Consider the following 14,992-nt stretch of genomic DNA (forward strand, 5'->3'; position numbering starts at 1 on the left):
TACTGTATATAGTGTGTGTGTGTGTGTGTGTGTGTGTGTGTGTGTGTGTGTGTGTGTGTGTGTGTGTGTGTGTGTGTGTTTATTTGGTGATCAATGTATTGGCACAAGTAGGGATGTTTGGAGGTGGGTCAAGGGGGTTTGGGGGAGGGGGCCCCCACAGATATCCATGTACCGGGCCCCAAGATTTCTGTTGCTGGCCCTGCCGATCAGCCTGTTTGTATCGCACTGTAGGAGTAAGTCTTGACCTACAGTGTGTACAGACTGCACAGGCTAGAGAAATCGTTCAATGGCGAGTGAGTTGCGATGGATTTGCAGCTGTCCGCTGTCTGGCGGAATTTTCGCACATCGTACACAGGCATTCACACACTTGCACAGGGCAGGATTTTAATCTCTATGGGCGGCGGCTATCTGATCGCAGACTGATGCAAAAACGCAGAGCAACAATCACGTCTGAAAAGGGGCCTATATCCGCAATCAGATCTGATCAGCAATAAATATATGTGGGTGATGGGGATGTGTTTCCTCAAGCGCTAATGGTGATCTTAACCTGTTAAAGGCGATTGTGTGAAATCACAAATGCAACATAATTGTGACCCAAACGCATATGTGAGAAAAGGTGAAAAAATAAAGAGAATTCCTTATCTTGAAAATAGAGAGCCAGGAGGATTCTTCCTCAATACATATGTTTTACAATTCACAGGTTCACTTGTGAAAAAGAGAAGGGAATATCATGTGTAGTACAGTAACAACACTTTTAATACTGACATGTAAACATGACATAAATACACAATAGAACATAAAAGGACTGGCACCGTCCTGTATGAGGTTAGTCAGAATAATTACCAGCAGGTCTGAGAACCGATAAAAAACAGTTCCCAAACAAGTTCTTTAAAATACCCAATTGCCTCTCCGGAAAAGCTGACTGGATTCCGTTCCTGGTAAAAGTTCTGCAACCCAGATGTAACCACAGAAGCTGCAAAGTCCACTGCTGATCCCTCAATAACCAACGCGTTTCCACTAGAGATGAGCGGGTTCGGTTTCTTTGAATCCGAACCCGCACGAACTTCACTTTTTTTTTCACGGGTCCGAGCGACTCGGATCTTCCCGCCTTGCTCGGTTAACCCGAGCGCGCCCGAACGTCATCATGACGCTGTCGGATTCTCGCGAGACTCGGATTCTATATAAGGAGCCGCGCGTCGCCGCCATTTTCACACGTGCATTGAGATTGATAGGGAGAGGACGTGGCTGGCGTCCTCTCCATTAGAATAGATTAGAAGAGAGAGAGAGAGAGAGAGATTGTGCAGACAGAGTTTACCACAGTGACCAGTGCAGTTGTTGTTAAGTTAACTTTTATTTAATATATCCGTTCTCTGCTATATCCGTTCTCTGCCTGAAAAAAACGATACACAGCAGTCACACAGTGTGACTCAGTCTGTGTGCACTCAGCTCAGCCCAGTGTGCTGCACATCAATGTATAAAAGCTTATAATAATTGTGGGGGAGACTGGGGAGCACTGCAGGTTGTTATAGCAGGAGCCAGGAGTACATAATATTATATTAATTTAAAATTAAACAGTGCACACTTTTGCTGCAGGAGTGCCACTGCCAGTGTGACTAGTGGTGACCAGTGCCTGACCACCAGTATAGTAGTATATTGTTGTATACTATCTCTTTATCAACCAGTCTATATTAGCAGCAGACACAGTACAGTGCGGTAGTTCACGGCTGTGGCTACCTCTGTGTCGGCAGTCGGCACTCGGCAGGCAGTCCGTCCATCCATAATTGTATAATTATATACCACCTAACCGTGGTATTTTTTTTTCTTTCTTTATACCGTCGTCATAGTCATACTAGTTGTTACGAGTATACTACTATCTCTTTATCAACCAGTGTACAGTGCGGTAGTTCACGGCTGTGGCTACCTCTGTGTCGGCAGTCGGCAGGCAGTCCGTCCATCCATAATTGTATTATAATATATACCACCTAACCGTGGTTTTTTTTTCATTCTTTATACCGTCATAGTGTCATACTAGTTGTTACGAGTATACTACTATCTCTTTATCAACCAGTGTACAGTGCGGTAGTTCACGGCTGTGGCTACCTCTGTGTCGGCAGTCGGCAGGCAGTCCGTCCATCCATAATTGTATTATAATATATACCACCTAACCGTGGTTTTTTTTTCATTCTTTATACCGTCATAGTCAGTCATACTAGTTGTTACGAGTATACTACTATCTCTTTATCAACCAGTGTACAGTGCGGTAGTTCACGGCTGTGGCTACCTTTGTGTCGGCACTCGGCAGGCAGTCCGTCCATCCATAATTGTATTATAATATATACCACCTAACCGTGGTTTTTTTTTCATTCTTTATACCGTCATAGTGTCATACTAGTTGTTACGAGTATACTACTATCTCTTTATCAACCAGTGTACAGTGCGGTAGTTCACGGCTGTGGCTACCTCTGTGTCGGCAGTCGGCAGGCAGTCCGTCCATCCATAATTGTATTATAATATATACCACCTAACCGTGGTTTTTTTTTCATTCTTTATACCGTCATAGTGTCATACTAGTTGTTACGAGTATACTACTATCTCTTTATCAACCAGTGTACAGTGCGGTAGTTCACGGCTGTGGCTACCTCTGTGTCGGAACTCGGCAGGCAGTCCGTCCATCCATAATTGTATTATTATAATATATACCACCTAACCGTGGTTTTTTTTTCATTCTTTATACCGTCATAGTGTCATACTAGTTGTTACGAGTATACTACTATCTCTTTATCAACCAGTGTACAGTGCGGTAGTTCACGGCTGTGGCTACCTCTGTGTCGGCAGTCGGCAGGCAGTCCGTCCATCCATAATTGTATTATAATATATACCACCTAACCGTGGTTTTTTTTTCATTCTTTATACCGTCATAGTGTCATACTAGTTGTTACGAGTATACTACTATCTCTTTATCAACCAGTGTACAGTGCGGTAGTTCACGGCTGTGGCTACCTCTGTGTCGGCAGTCGGCAGGCAGTCCGTCCATCCATAATTGTATTATAATATATACCACCTAACCGTGGTTTTTTTTTCATTCTTTATACCGTCATAGTGTCATACTAGTTGTTACGAGTATACTACTATCTCTTTATCAACCAGTGTACAGTGCGGTAGTTCACGGCTGTGGCTACCTCTGTGTCGGAACTCGGCAGGCAGTCCGTCCATCCATAATTGTATTATAATATATACCACCTAACCGTGGTTTTTTTTTCATTCTTTATACCGTCATAGTGTCATACTAGTTGTTACGAGTATACTACTATCTCTTTATCAACCAGTGTACAGTGCGGTAGTTCACGGCTGTGGCTACCTCTGTGTCGGAACTCGGCAGGCAGTCCGTCCATCCATAATTGTATTATTATAATATATACCACCTAACCGTGGTTTTTTTTTCATTCTTTATACCGTCATAGTGTCATACTAGTTGTTACGAGTATACTACTATCTCTTTATCAACCAGTGTACAGTGCGGTAGTTCACGGCTGTGGCTACCTCTGTGTCGGCAGTCGGCAGGCAGTCCGTCCATCCATAATTGTATTATAATATATACCACCTAACCGTGGTTTTTTTTTCATTCTTTATACCGTCATAGTGTCATACTAGTTGTTACGAGTATACTACTATCTCTTTATCAACCAGTGTACAGTGCGGTAGTTCACGGCTGTGGCTACCTCTGTGTCGGCAGTCGGCAGGCAGTCCGTCCATCCATAATTGTATTATAATATATACCACCTAACCGTGTTTTTTTTTTCATTCTTTATACCGTCATAGTCAGTCATACTAGTTGTTACGAGTATACTACTATCTCTTTATCAACCAGTGTACAGTGCGGTAGTTCACGGCTGTGGCTACCTCTGTGTCGGAACTCGGCAGGCAGTCCGTCCATCCATAATTGTATTACAATATATACCACCTAACCGTGGTTTTTTTTTCATTCTTTATACCGTCATAGTCAGTCATACTAGTTGTTACGAGTATACTACTATCTCTTTATCAACCAGTGTACAGTGCGGTAGTTCACGGCTGTGGCTACCTCTGTGTCGGCAGTCGGCAGGCAGTCCGTCCATCCATAATTGTATTATAATATATACCACCTAACCGTGGTTTTTTTTTCATTCTTTATACCGTCATAGTGTCATACTAGTTGTTACGAGTATACTACTATCTCTTTATCAACCAGTGTACAGTGCGGTAGTTCACGGCTGTGGCTACCTCTGTGTCGGCACTCGGCAGGCAGTCCGTCCATCCATAATTGTATTATATACCACCTAACCGTGGTTTTTTTATACCACCTAACCGTGGCAGTCCGTCCATAATTGTATACTAGTATCCAATCCATCCATCTCCATTGTTTACCTGAGGTGCCTTTTAGTTCTGCCTATAAAATATGGAGAACAAAAAAGTTGAGGTTCCAAAATTAGGGAAAGATCAAGATCCACTTCCACCTCGTGCTGAAGCTGCTGCCACTAGTCATGGCCGAGACGATGAAATGCCAGCAACGTCGTCTGCCAAGGCCGATGCCCAATGTCATAGTACAGAGCATGTCAAATCCAAAACACCAAATATCAGAAAAAAAAGGACTCCAAAACCTAAAATAAAATTGTCGGAGGAGAAGCGTAAACTTGCCAATATGCCATTTACCACACGGAGTGGCAAGGAACGGCTGAGGCCCTGGCCTATGTTCATGGCTAGTGGTTCAGCTTCACATGAGGATGGAAGCACTCAGCCTCTCGCTAGAAAACTGAAAAGACTCAAGCTGGCAAAAGCACCGCAAAGAACTGTGCGTTCTTTGAAATCCCAAATCCACAAGGAGAGTCCAATTGTGTCGTTTGCGATGCCTGACCTTCCCAACACTGGACGTGAAGAGCATGCGCCTTCCACTATTTGCATGCCCCCTGCAAGTGCTGGAAGGAGCACCCGCAGTCCAGTTCCTGATAGTCAGATTGAAGATGTCAGTGTTGAAGTACACCAGGATGAGGAGGATATGGGTGTTGCTGGCGCTGGGGAGGAAATTGACCAGGAGGATTCTGATGGTGAGGTGGTTTGTTTAAGTCAGGCACCCGGGGAGACACCTGTTGTCCGTGGGAGGAATATGGCCGTTGACATGCCAGGTGAAAATACCAAAAAAATCAGCTCTTCGGTGTGGAGGTATTTCACCAGAAATGCGGACAACAGGTGTCAAGCCGTGTGTTCCCTTTGTCAAGCTGTAATAAGTAGGGGTAAGGACGTTAACCACCTCGGAACATCCTCCCTTATACGTCACCTGCAGCGCATTCATAATAAGTCAGTGACAAGTTCAAAAACTTTGGGTGACAGCGGAAGCAGTCCACTGACCAGTAAATCCCTTCCTCTTGTAACCAAGCTCACGCAAACCACCCCACCAACTCCCTCAGTGTCAATTTCCTCCTTCCCCAGGAATGCCAATAGTCCTGCAGGCCATGTCACTGGCAAGTCTGACGAGTCCTCTCCTGCCTGGGATTCCTCCGATGCATCCTTGCGTGTAACGCCTACTGCTGCTGGCGCTGCTGTTGTTGCCGCTGGGAGTCGATGGTCATCCCAGAGGGGAAGTCGTAAGCCCACTTGTACTACTTCCAGTAAGCAATTGACTGTTCAACAGTCCTTTGCGAGGAAGATGAAATATCACAGCAGTCATCCTACTGCAAAGCGGATAACTGAGGCCTTGGCATCCTGGGTGGTGAGAAACGTGGTTCCGGTATCCATCATTACTGCAGAGCCAACTAGAGACTTGTTGGAGGTACTGTGTCCCCGGTACCAAATACCATCTAGGTTCCATTTCTCTAGGCAGGCGATACCGAAAATGTACACAGACCTCAGAAAAAGAGTCACCAGTGTCCTAAAAAATGCAGCTGTACCCAATGTCCACTTAACCACGGACATGTGGACAAGTGGAGCAGGGCAGGGTCAGGACTATATGACTGTGACAGCCCACTGGGTAGATGTATGGACTCCCGCCGCAAGAACAGCAGCGGCGGCACCAGTAGCAGCATCTCGCAAACGCCAACTCTTTCCTAGGCAGGCTACGCTTTGTATCACCGCTTTCCAGAATACGCACACAGCTGAAAACCTCTTACGGCAACTGAGGAAGATCATCGCGGAATGGCTTACCCCAATTGGACTCTCCTGTGGATTTGTGGCATCGGACAACGCCAGCAATATTGTGTGTGCATTAAATCTGGGCCAATTCCAGCACGTCCCATGTTTTGCACATACCTTGAATTTGGTGGTGCAGAATTTTTTAAAAAACGACAGGGGCGTGCAAGAGATGCTGTCGGTGGCCAGAAGAATTGCGGGACACTTTCGGCGTACAGGCACCACGTACAGAAAACTGGAGCACCACCAAAAACTACTGAACCTGCCCTGCCATCATCTGAAGCAAGAAGTGGTAACGAGGTGGAATTCAACCCTCTATATGCTTCAGAGGTTGGAGGAGCAGCAAAAGGCCATTCAAGCCTATACAATTGAGCACGATATAGTAGGTGGAATGCACCTGTCTCAAGTGCAGTGGAGAATGATTTCAACGTTGTGCAAGGTTCTGATGCCCTTTGAACTTGCCACACGTGAAGTCAGTTCAGACACTGCCAGCCTGAGTCAGGTCATTCCCCTCATCAGGCTTTTGCAGAAGAAGCTGGAGGCATTGAAGGAGGAGCTAACACGGAGCGATTCCGCTAGGCATGTGGGACTTGTGGATGCAGCCCTTAATTCGCTTAACAAGGATTCACGGGTGGTCAATCTGTTGAAATCAGAGCACTACATTTTGGCCACCGTGCTCGATCCTAGATTTAAAGCCTACCTTGGATCTCTCTTTCCGGCAGACACAGGTCTGCTGGGGTTGAAAGACCTGCTGGTGACAAAATTGTCAAGTCAAGCGGAACGCGACCTGTCAACATCTCCTCCTTCACATTCTCCCGCAACTGGGGGTGCGAGGAAAAGGCTCAGAATTCCGAGCCCACCCGCTGGCGGTGATGCAGGGCAGTCTGGAGCGACTGCTGATGCTGACATCTGGTCCGGACTGAAGGACCTGACAACGATTACGGACATGTCGTCTACTGTCACTGCATATGATTCTCTCAACATTGATAGAATGGTGGAGGATTATATGAGTGACCGCATCCAAGTAGGCACGTCACACAGTCCGTACTTATACTGGCAGGAAAAAGAGGCAATTTGGAGGCCCTTGCACAAACTGGCTTTATTCTACCTAAGTTGCCCTCCCACAAGTGTGTACTCCGAAAGAGTGTTTAGTGCCGCCGCTCACCTTGTCAGCAATCGGCGTACGAGGTTACATCCAGAAAATGTGGAGAAGATGATGTTCATTAAAATGAATTATAATCAATTCCTCCGCGGAGACATTGACCAGCAGCAATTGCCTCCACAAAGTACACAGGGAGCTGAGATGGTGGATTCCAGTGGGGACGAATTGATAATCTGTGAGGAGGGGGATGTACACGGTGATATATCGGAGGGTGAAGATGAGGTGGACATCTTGCCTCTGTAGAGCCAGTTTGTGCAAGGAGAGATTAATTGCTTCTTTTTTGGGGGGGGTCCAAACCAACCCGTCATATCAGTCACAGTCGTGTGGCAGACCCTGTCACTGAAATGATGGGTTGGTTAAAGTGTGCATGTCCTGTTTTGTTTATACAACATAAGGGTGGGTGGGAGGGCCCAAGGATAATTCCATCTTGCACCTCTTTTTTCTTTTCTTTTTCTTTGCATCATGTGCTGATTGGGGAGGGTTTTTTGGAAGGGACATCCTGCGTGACACTGCAGTGCCACTCCTAGATGGGCCCGGTGTTTGTGTCGGCCACTAGGGTCGCTAATCTTACTCACACAGCTACCTCATTGCGCCTCTTTTTTTCTTTGCGTCATGTGCTGTTTGGGGAGGGTTTTTTGGAAGGGACATCCTGCGTGACACTGCAGTGCCACTCCTAGATGTGCCCGGTGTTTGTGTCGGCCACTAGGGTCGCTAATCTTACTCACACAGCTACCTCATTGCGCCTCTTTTTTTCTTTGCGTCATGTGCTGTTTGGGGAGGGTTTTTTGGAAGGGACATCCTGCGTGACACTGCAGTGCCACTCCTAGATGGGCCCGGTGTTTGTGTCGGCCACTAGGGTCGCTAATCTTACTCACACAGTCAGCTACCTCATTGCGCCTCTTTTTTTCTTTGCGTCATGTGCTGTTTGGGGAGGGTTTTTTGGAAGGGCCATCCTGCGTGACACTGCAGTGCCACTCCTAGATGGGCCCGGTGTTTGTGTCGGCCACTAGGGTCGCTAATCTTACTCACACAGCTACCTCATTGCGCCTCTTTTTTTCTTTGCGTCATGTGCTGTTTGGGGAGGGTTTTTTGGAAGGGCCATCCTGCGTGACACTGCAGTGCCACTCCTAGATGGGCCCGGTGTTTGTGTCGGCCACTAGGGTCGCTAATCTTACTCACACAGCTACCTCATTGCGCCTCTTTTTTTCTTTGCGTCATGTGCTGTTTGGGGAGGGTTTTTTGGAAGGGACATCCTGCGTGACACTGCAGTGCCACTCCTAGATGGGCCCGGTGTTTGTGTCGGCCACTAGGGTCGCTTATCTTACTCACACAGCGACCTCGGTGCAAATTTTAGGACTAAAAATAATATTGTGAGGTGTGAGGTATTCAGAATAGACTGAAAATGAGTGTAAATTATGGTTTTTGAGGTTAATAATACTTTGGGATCAAAATGACCCCCAAATTCTATGATTTAAGCTGTTTTTTAGTGTTTTTGGAAAAAAACACCCGAATCCAAAACACACCCGAATCCGACAAAAATAATTCGGTGAGGTTTTGCCAAAACGCGTTCGAACCCAAAACACGGCCGCGGAACCGAACCCAAAACCAAAACACAAAACCCGAAAAATTTCAGGCGCTCATCTCTAGTTTCCACCTGCTTTGCTGCAGATCTTTTGCAAGGTGAGATGCGGGGCAGTCCGTATCATGTGTCTGTCTGCTGTTTATCACTTGCCTTCTGTCTTGCTGGTTATGTCACAGGGCAGAAATCTCTGCCTCACAAGGCTCAACGAGGGCTGATACAGAGACCCATCACCCACATATATTTATTGCGATTTTGGAGTTATTTGGAGAGAAACTCCGTGGGGTTTGTTATACCTCTGGGCTGCTTCATTTTGGTTCTTGCGCAATTCCAGGTTGTCCAATAAGAACACTCCCATATCAGATCTGATCAGCAATTGGGCATATGTCGGGCATGCTTGAAGATTTCTCATGCCCAACAGGGCCATAATTGGTGCTTGGTCGTGGCCGTAAACGGCTTATCGGGCTGATAATTGCACAGTGTATTGCCCCCTCAACATTTTTTAAAGGTCAATTAAGCCTATTCAGTGGCATCACAATAGCGGCCCACGTACCACAGAAGTGCAGCCACGACTCTTAAAAAACAAACCTGTCTACAAAATTTTCAAACAAACTGATATGATTCCTATTAGTCATTAGAATTTATAAAACTATAGTGCTATTTCCAAAATTAAAGCTAATTCTGAGCTAGATTGAGCTAGATTTTCATTATAATAAAGGATATTTAAAAACTCATTTGCTGATATAATAATCTTATTTTTTAACAATGTTAACCTTAATAAGTGACTTAGGGCCTAATTCAGACCTGATCGCAACAGCAAAATTTTCTCTAATGGGCAAAACCATGTGCAGTGCAGGTGGGGCAGATGTAACGTGTGCAGAGAGAGTTAGATTTGGGTGGCGTGTGTTCAAACTGAAATCTAAATTGCAGTGTAAAAATAAAGCAGCCAGTATATTTACCCTGCACAGAAACAAAATAACCCACCCAAATCTAACTCTCTCTGCACATGTTATATCTGTCCCACCTGCAGTGCACATGGTTTTGCTCATTACAGATTTTCCTGCTGCGATCAGGTCTGATTTAGGCCCTTAATTATTTCAATGAATTTAAAGTGGAGCTTAAATCAGCCAATGAAAGCACTCGATTTGAAAGGCTATGAATTATTCTTATTATTCTTACATGCAAGTGATGAATGAATACCTCCCAACTGTCCCAATTTTCGCGGAACAGTTCAGTTTTCCAGGGATTGTCCCGCTGTCCCACCCGTGGGCTACAGTGTCTTGGGGTGAAAAGGTGTGTGGGGGGGGGGGGGGCAGTTGGGAAGACCGTGACACTCACTGACAGAGCAGCAATGAATAGTGATCCCTCCATTCCCGCCGGCAGTCACATCGGCAGTCACATCCAATGCAATGATGCCAGATTTATCAATGGTGATAGCCCACTGTAGCCTATCGGCAACACATTGCAAACCCTCCACAGCAAAGGGTTCTCACAGTAAGTGGCCGCAGTAAGTGGTCAGCAGGAGCTTTTAGAGGCCGTGTCACTGAGGGTACGCATTGATAAACTGGCCTGGTACAATTGCATGTTGCAATGTGATCCTGGACGCTAATATCGCGCACATATCGCATTGTATATGCGATTAATCATAAATTGGACCCCAAGCTTCTAATATGAAACAGAAGTTACATTTTGAGGTTGTCTGTCTTTGCTATTATTTTGCCAATGGCAAGGCTCTGACGTTTCACCTATACTTGCCATTACATTATAGGAGTCAGAACGGTGGCAGGGGGCAAGCAGTTGCCTCACTCCCCCCCCCCCCCCAAACTTGTGAGAGGCACCAATGCAATGGATCACGGGGCGTCATCTAGGGTTACCACTGGCAGTGTGTCTGTAGCCTCTGACAGATACTCCCCTTTCTGACTGCTCCCTTTCCTCCCTCCCCGCAGCCCTTCTCTGTCTGGCTACTGGGTCCAGGGTCAGACTGGCCCACAGGGGAAAAGGCGAAACCATCGCTGGGCCCTACTGCCTGTGGGCCCTCCTCCTCCTCTAGGGATCAAGTTCCAGACTATCCTAGTGCACTGGATTTATGCATTATACATATGTTACATTATACTTCACAATAATTTGGTTTATTACATATTTACCAAGGGGCACAGAACATGTAATGGATAGTCAAACCTCTGTGGTGGCTGGCCACGCCCCCACTGGAACCTGGCCACACCTTTAAGTATGGGCCCCTATAGCAACATTCCCCCGGTGGTCCCTTCCTGCCACAGTCCTACACTGACTGGGTCCTCCTCCACCTGCACCTAGCTTTGACCCCCACAGTGTGTGGCTAATTACTGTGCCCTGCTCTCTTCTCACCTCCCACTTCCTGTGTTCCTTCCTCCCATCTTCCCCCTCAGCTCCCTCTTTGTCCCTTCTCTCTCCCCACCTTGGACTGAACACCCACCCACCCACCAACCCCCTCTTGCGGCACCCCCTGACCGCTCAACCCCCCATTTCCCATATGGCTCAGCTGAAAATGTACCCTGTATGAGGGAAGAGACAAGTCTCATTACCCTCCATGCACATCTTCAGACAGGGTGGAAGCTATGAGTGGATCATCTGAATCCCTCCCCAATAACAGCGCAGTGGGTCTACGACATAAAGTAATGCAATTGCTGATGCAACCACTTTACTTTATACATCGCACGGTTGGAGCACCAACATTTTATTTTATCTTGGACCCACCCCCACCCTGAGAACATCTGGCTCCCCTGCTGTACATTGACAGGAAGTCACTACATTATTCAATGTTATCAGCTAATGCAGACAAAATGAGACTGACTCATCTTCAGTCACCTAAAAATAGTGCTGGTTCCTGGCCATCCTTCTCTATCCCACCACAGTGTTTTTCTACCTGATGTTTATTTTAAATAAATAACTGACTTCTTCAAATGCCAATTTCCGCCTCTGTATTTTAGTTATCATGTGACTCACACACAAGACGCACTTCAGACGTTAGCAGGTTTATACCCGTGACTGGAGATGTGGTGTGTGCACTGCTTGACTGCATGAGCTGTGTCCCACTCAACACGATGCCTTAGACCAGAGGTTCTCAAACTCGGTCCTCGGGGGCACACACAGTGCATGTTTTGCAGGTAACCCAGCAGGTGCACAGGTGTATTAATTACTCACTGACACGTTTTAAAAGGTCCACAGGTGGAGCTAATTATGTCACTTGCGATTCTGTGAGGAGACCTGCAAAACATGCACTGTGTGGGGTCCTGAGGACCGAGTTTGAGAACCTGTGCCTTAGACTATGGGGCTGGTTCTAAGTAAAGTAGCCAGTGTTAGCATATAGGGGGTCATTCCGACCCATTCCCACGCAGCGGTTCTTCCAGCGGTGCAAACGGGTCGGGACTGCAGCTGCGCGGTGGCCGCAATGCGCACGTGCGTCGTTGCCGGGCAGTGACGCCGCCAGCACTGAAAGTGATCGCAGCGGCGATTGCAAGAAGATTGATGGGGGGGAGGCATTCCGGGGCATCTGCTCACCATTTTCCGGGCGTGGATATCCGAACGCAGGCGTATCCAAGCGTTTGGAGGGCGTATCCAGGCGTTTGGAGGGCTGACGTCAATCCCGGGACCTTCGTCGCTAGATCCGTCGCACAGGGTAAGTAGGTCTGACCCTGGTCTTGTTTTGCTTGAAACTTTTTTAGCATAGCAGGGCTGCACAAGCGATCGCAGCCCTGCTATGCTAAAATACACTCCCCCATAGGCGGCGTCAAGTTGATCGCACCAGCAGCAAAAAGTTGTTACGTGCGATCAACTCGGAATGACCACCTTAGCACGAAAGCAGATTTACACATTTCTGTGTGTCTCTGTCTTATTCTGAGTCAGACGGTTCATGAACTGACTTTTTCTGTGAAATGTGTGTTTTGGGCAGGTACTGGGCGATGACAATGTAGGCTGTCCTGTAGCAATCGGACGACTATGAGATTACACCAGTGGGCGGCCCTATGTTTTGTAGACATTAGCAGTTGCGATCTGTGAGAGATCGCAGCTGCGATTGCATTAGTGACTGTGTCTGAATCAGGGCCAATTTCTGTTAAGTAATATTTACCCCAGAACTCTCTTTCAGATGCTCAGTGCACTATAAGGGGCTTTGGGCCTGATTCAGCAGGGGACGCAATGTCCGTCGCTGCTGCGTGTCTGTATCTCAGAAGATATGCAAATGCCGGAGCCGGGATTGTACTGAGACGCCCACCGCCGGCCTCTCAGATCTGCCGCTTGAGCGCGAAGATGCAGCATCGACAAACATTGGTCACATCATTGGACCTCTGAGCAACTACAGTATGTCTGTCGCTAGTAAGATGTCAGGGTCAGAACCACAGTGTAAGAGGATGCAGTCTCTGGGGGCAACGCGCCCCTGAAGCGGTCGCAATATGTCTGCGTCTGAGTTGCCACACCCCTGCCATCTCCCCAAAACAACCCCTGCCTGTCAATCACTTTGCGTCCAAATACTTAGCATGACCGCCATCGCAAGAGCTCTCCACTTGTGAGTATTTATTACATTGCTCTACAGTGTGCAAAAATGCAGAAAAATGCCTTTTTTACACATATCTCATTAGCCTATTCAAATGCAAATTATTGCCACCTAAAGATCAGGTCTAGAAATCCTCTGATCTATGGGTCTAATTCATGTTTGTATGTAATGCCGACATTCACACAACACAGCTGTAATCTGCAGACTGTGCATGTGCCGCAATTACACTGCGCACATGCCAAGTTGCCGTTGTAACTGCGTTCGCACTGAGATTTTTATCATAGAGTGATTGACAGGAAGGGATCATTTGCGGGTGGTAACGGGGAGTGGCAGCAAATACGCATCATAGTCTGAGTATTGTGTAACCAAAACGTATGTGCGTTTGTTTGTTTTTTAAATAATTTTAATTTGCAAACACCAACCTTAGAAAACATGTCACTTTTAAGCAGCAGTGGAACTACAAATTTCAGGATGCACAAAAGACAATAGGGGGTACATTTACTAAAGCTTCTAAAAATGAAAAGAAGTGACATTACCCATAGCAACCAATCAATCAGATTCTATCATTTCTCTATTGCATTCTAGAAAATGATAGAATCGGATTGGTTGCTATGGGCATTATCACCTCTTTTCATTTTTAGAAGCGTGACTAAATTTACCCTATGACTCAACTAGCGCAGCCCACCTACAATGTAACCTATTAATTGCAGCTATATAATACTTGTAGTTATATCTCTATCCACTTTCTCAAAAATTACACCTATTTATTGAAAGTTCTTATTATTTTTACTAAGAGCGCCCCCCCCCCCCCCCCCCTTCCCCTTTGACACGCACACACACACACAAACGCACATCCGACTGGCGCATTGTCTTACTACCAGAGGCTCTGACCTCCTTCAATAACTAAATTGTGGCCTGTCATATAGTCTGAAGCTTCTGATGCCAAATACACAACGGCGGCCTGCAGATCCGTCACTTCAGCCAGTCTCCCAGCGGGAATCTCCGATAACCACTGTGTCACTAGTGGCTTTAATGCTTCTGTATGGATGAGTGGAGTATTTACAATCCCCCTGCAAAATAAAACCAAACATTGTGAACAATTAAAACGTGGAGTTATTTTCACATACATTTTAAACAGAAACATAAAAAAATTAAATTACCTTTTGTATGTAGGGTGGGGGTGGGGGTGGGGGAGGGGGATTCCTGAATAAAACAAAGGGTACCCCTATATTTGAGTACAGTGCCACTTTTCCAGCACTGTATCGCTGTCCCACCTGTGTCTCCGTCTCATCTAGAGCAGTGAATGGATGCCATGCTCATACTTGTGACATCCAAATACTGGCTAGAGAGACTGGGAGCAGGCCCAGGGGCGTGGTCATGTGTATGTACATGGCCCTCCATTTTCGACTGCAAAAACAGCCGCCATAGGTTTCTATGGGGGCTATTTTATTGTTGAATTAACCAAGCTCTTTCCCCCCAAATCTTTAGATGTCATTAGCCACTGCAGCCTATGGGCTGCATTCTGCTGCGTTTACCAGGAGAGGGATCTATAGGACCCCTCCCC

The 14,992-nt window shown here is 46.6% G+C and overlaps 1 protein-coding gene across 5 annotated transcripts in view; it reads right to left on the minus strand.

Annotated features, from left to right (window-relative positions):
- Nucleotides 1–14,252: 14,252 nt before the first annotated feature.
- LOC134958441 (D-threitol dehydrogenase-like) overlaps nucleotides 14,253–14,992 on the minus strand; it is a 173,573-nt gene continuing 172,833 nt past the window's right edge. For all 5 annotated transcript variants that reach the window (XM_063941048.1, XM_063941051.1, XM_063941049.1 and 2 more), the window contains one exon: nucleotides 14,253–14,498. In XM_063941048.1, coding sequence (XP_063797118.1) covers nucleotides 14,303–14,498 — 196 coding nt within the window. In that variant the 3' untranslated portion in view covers nucleotides 14,253–14,302. The remainder of the gene's footprint in view (nucleotides 14,499–14,992) is intronic.

This window comes from Pseudophryne corroboree, chromosome 9, assembly GCF_028390025.1.
Source record: "Pseudophryne corroboree isolate aPseCor3 chromosome 9, aPseCor3.hap2, whole genome shotgun sequence".
Lineage (NCBI taxonomy): Eukaryota > Metazoa > Chordata > Amphibia > Anura > Myobatrachidae > Pseudophryne > Pseudophryne corroboree.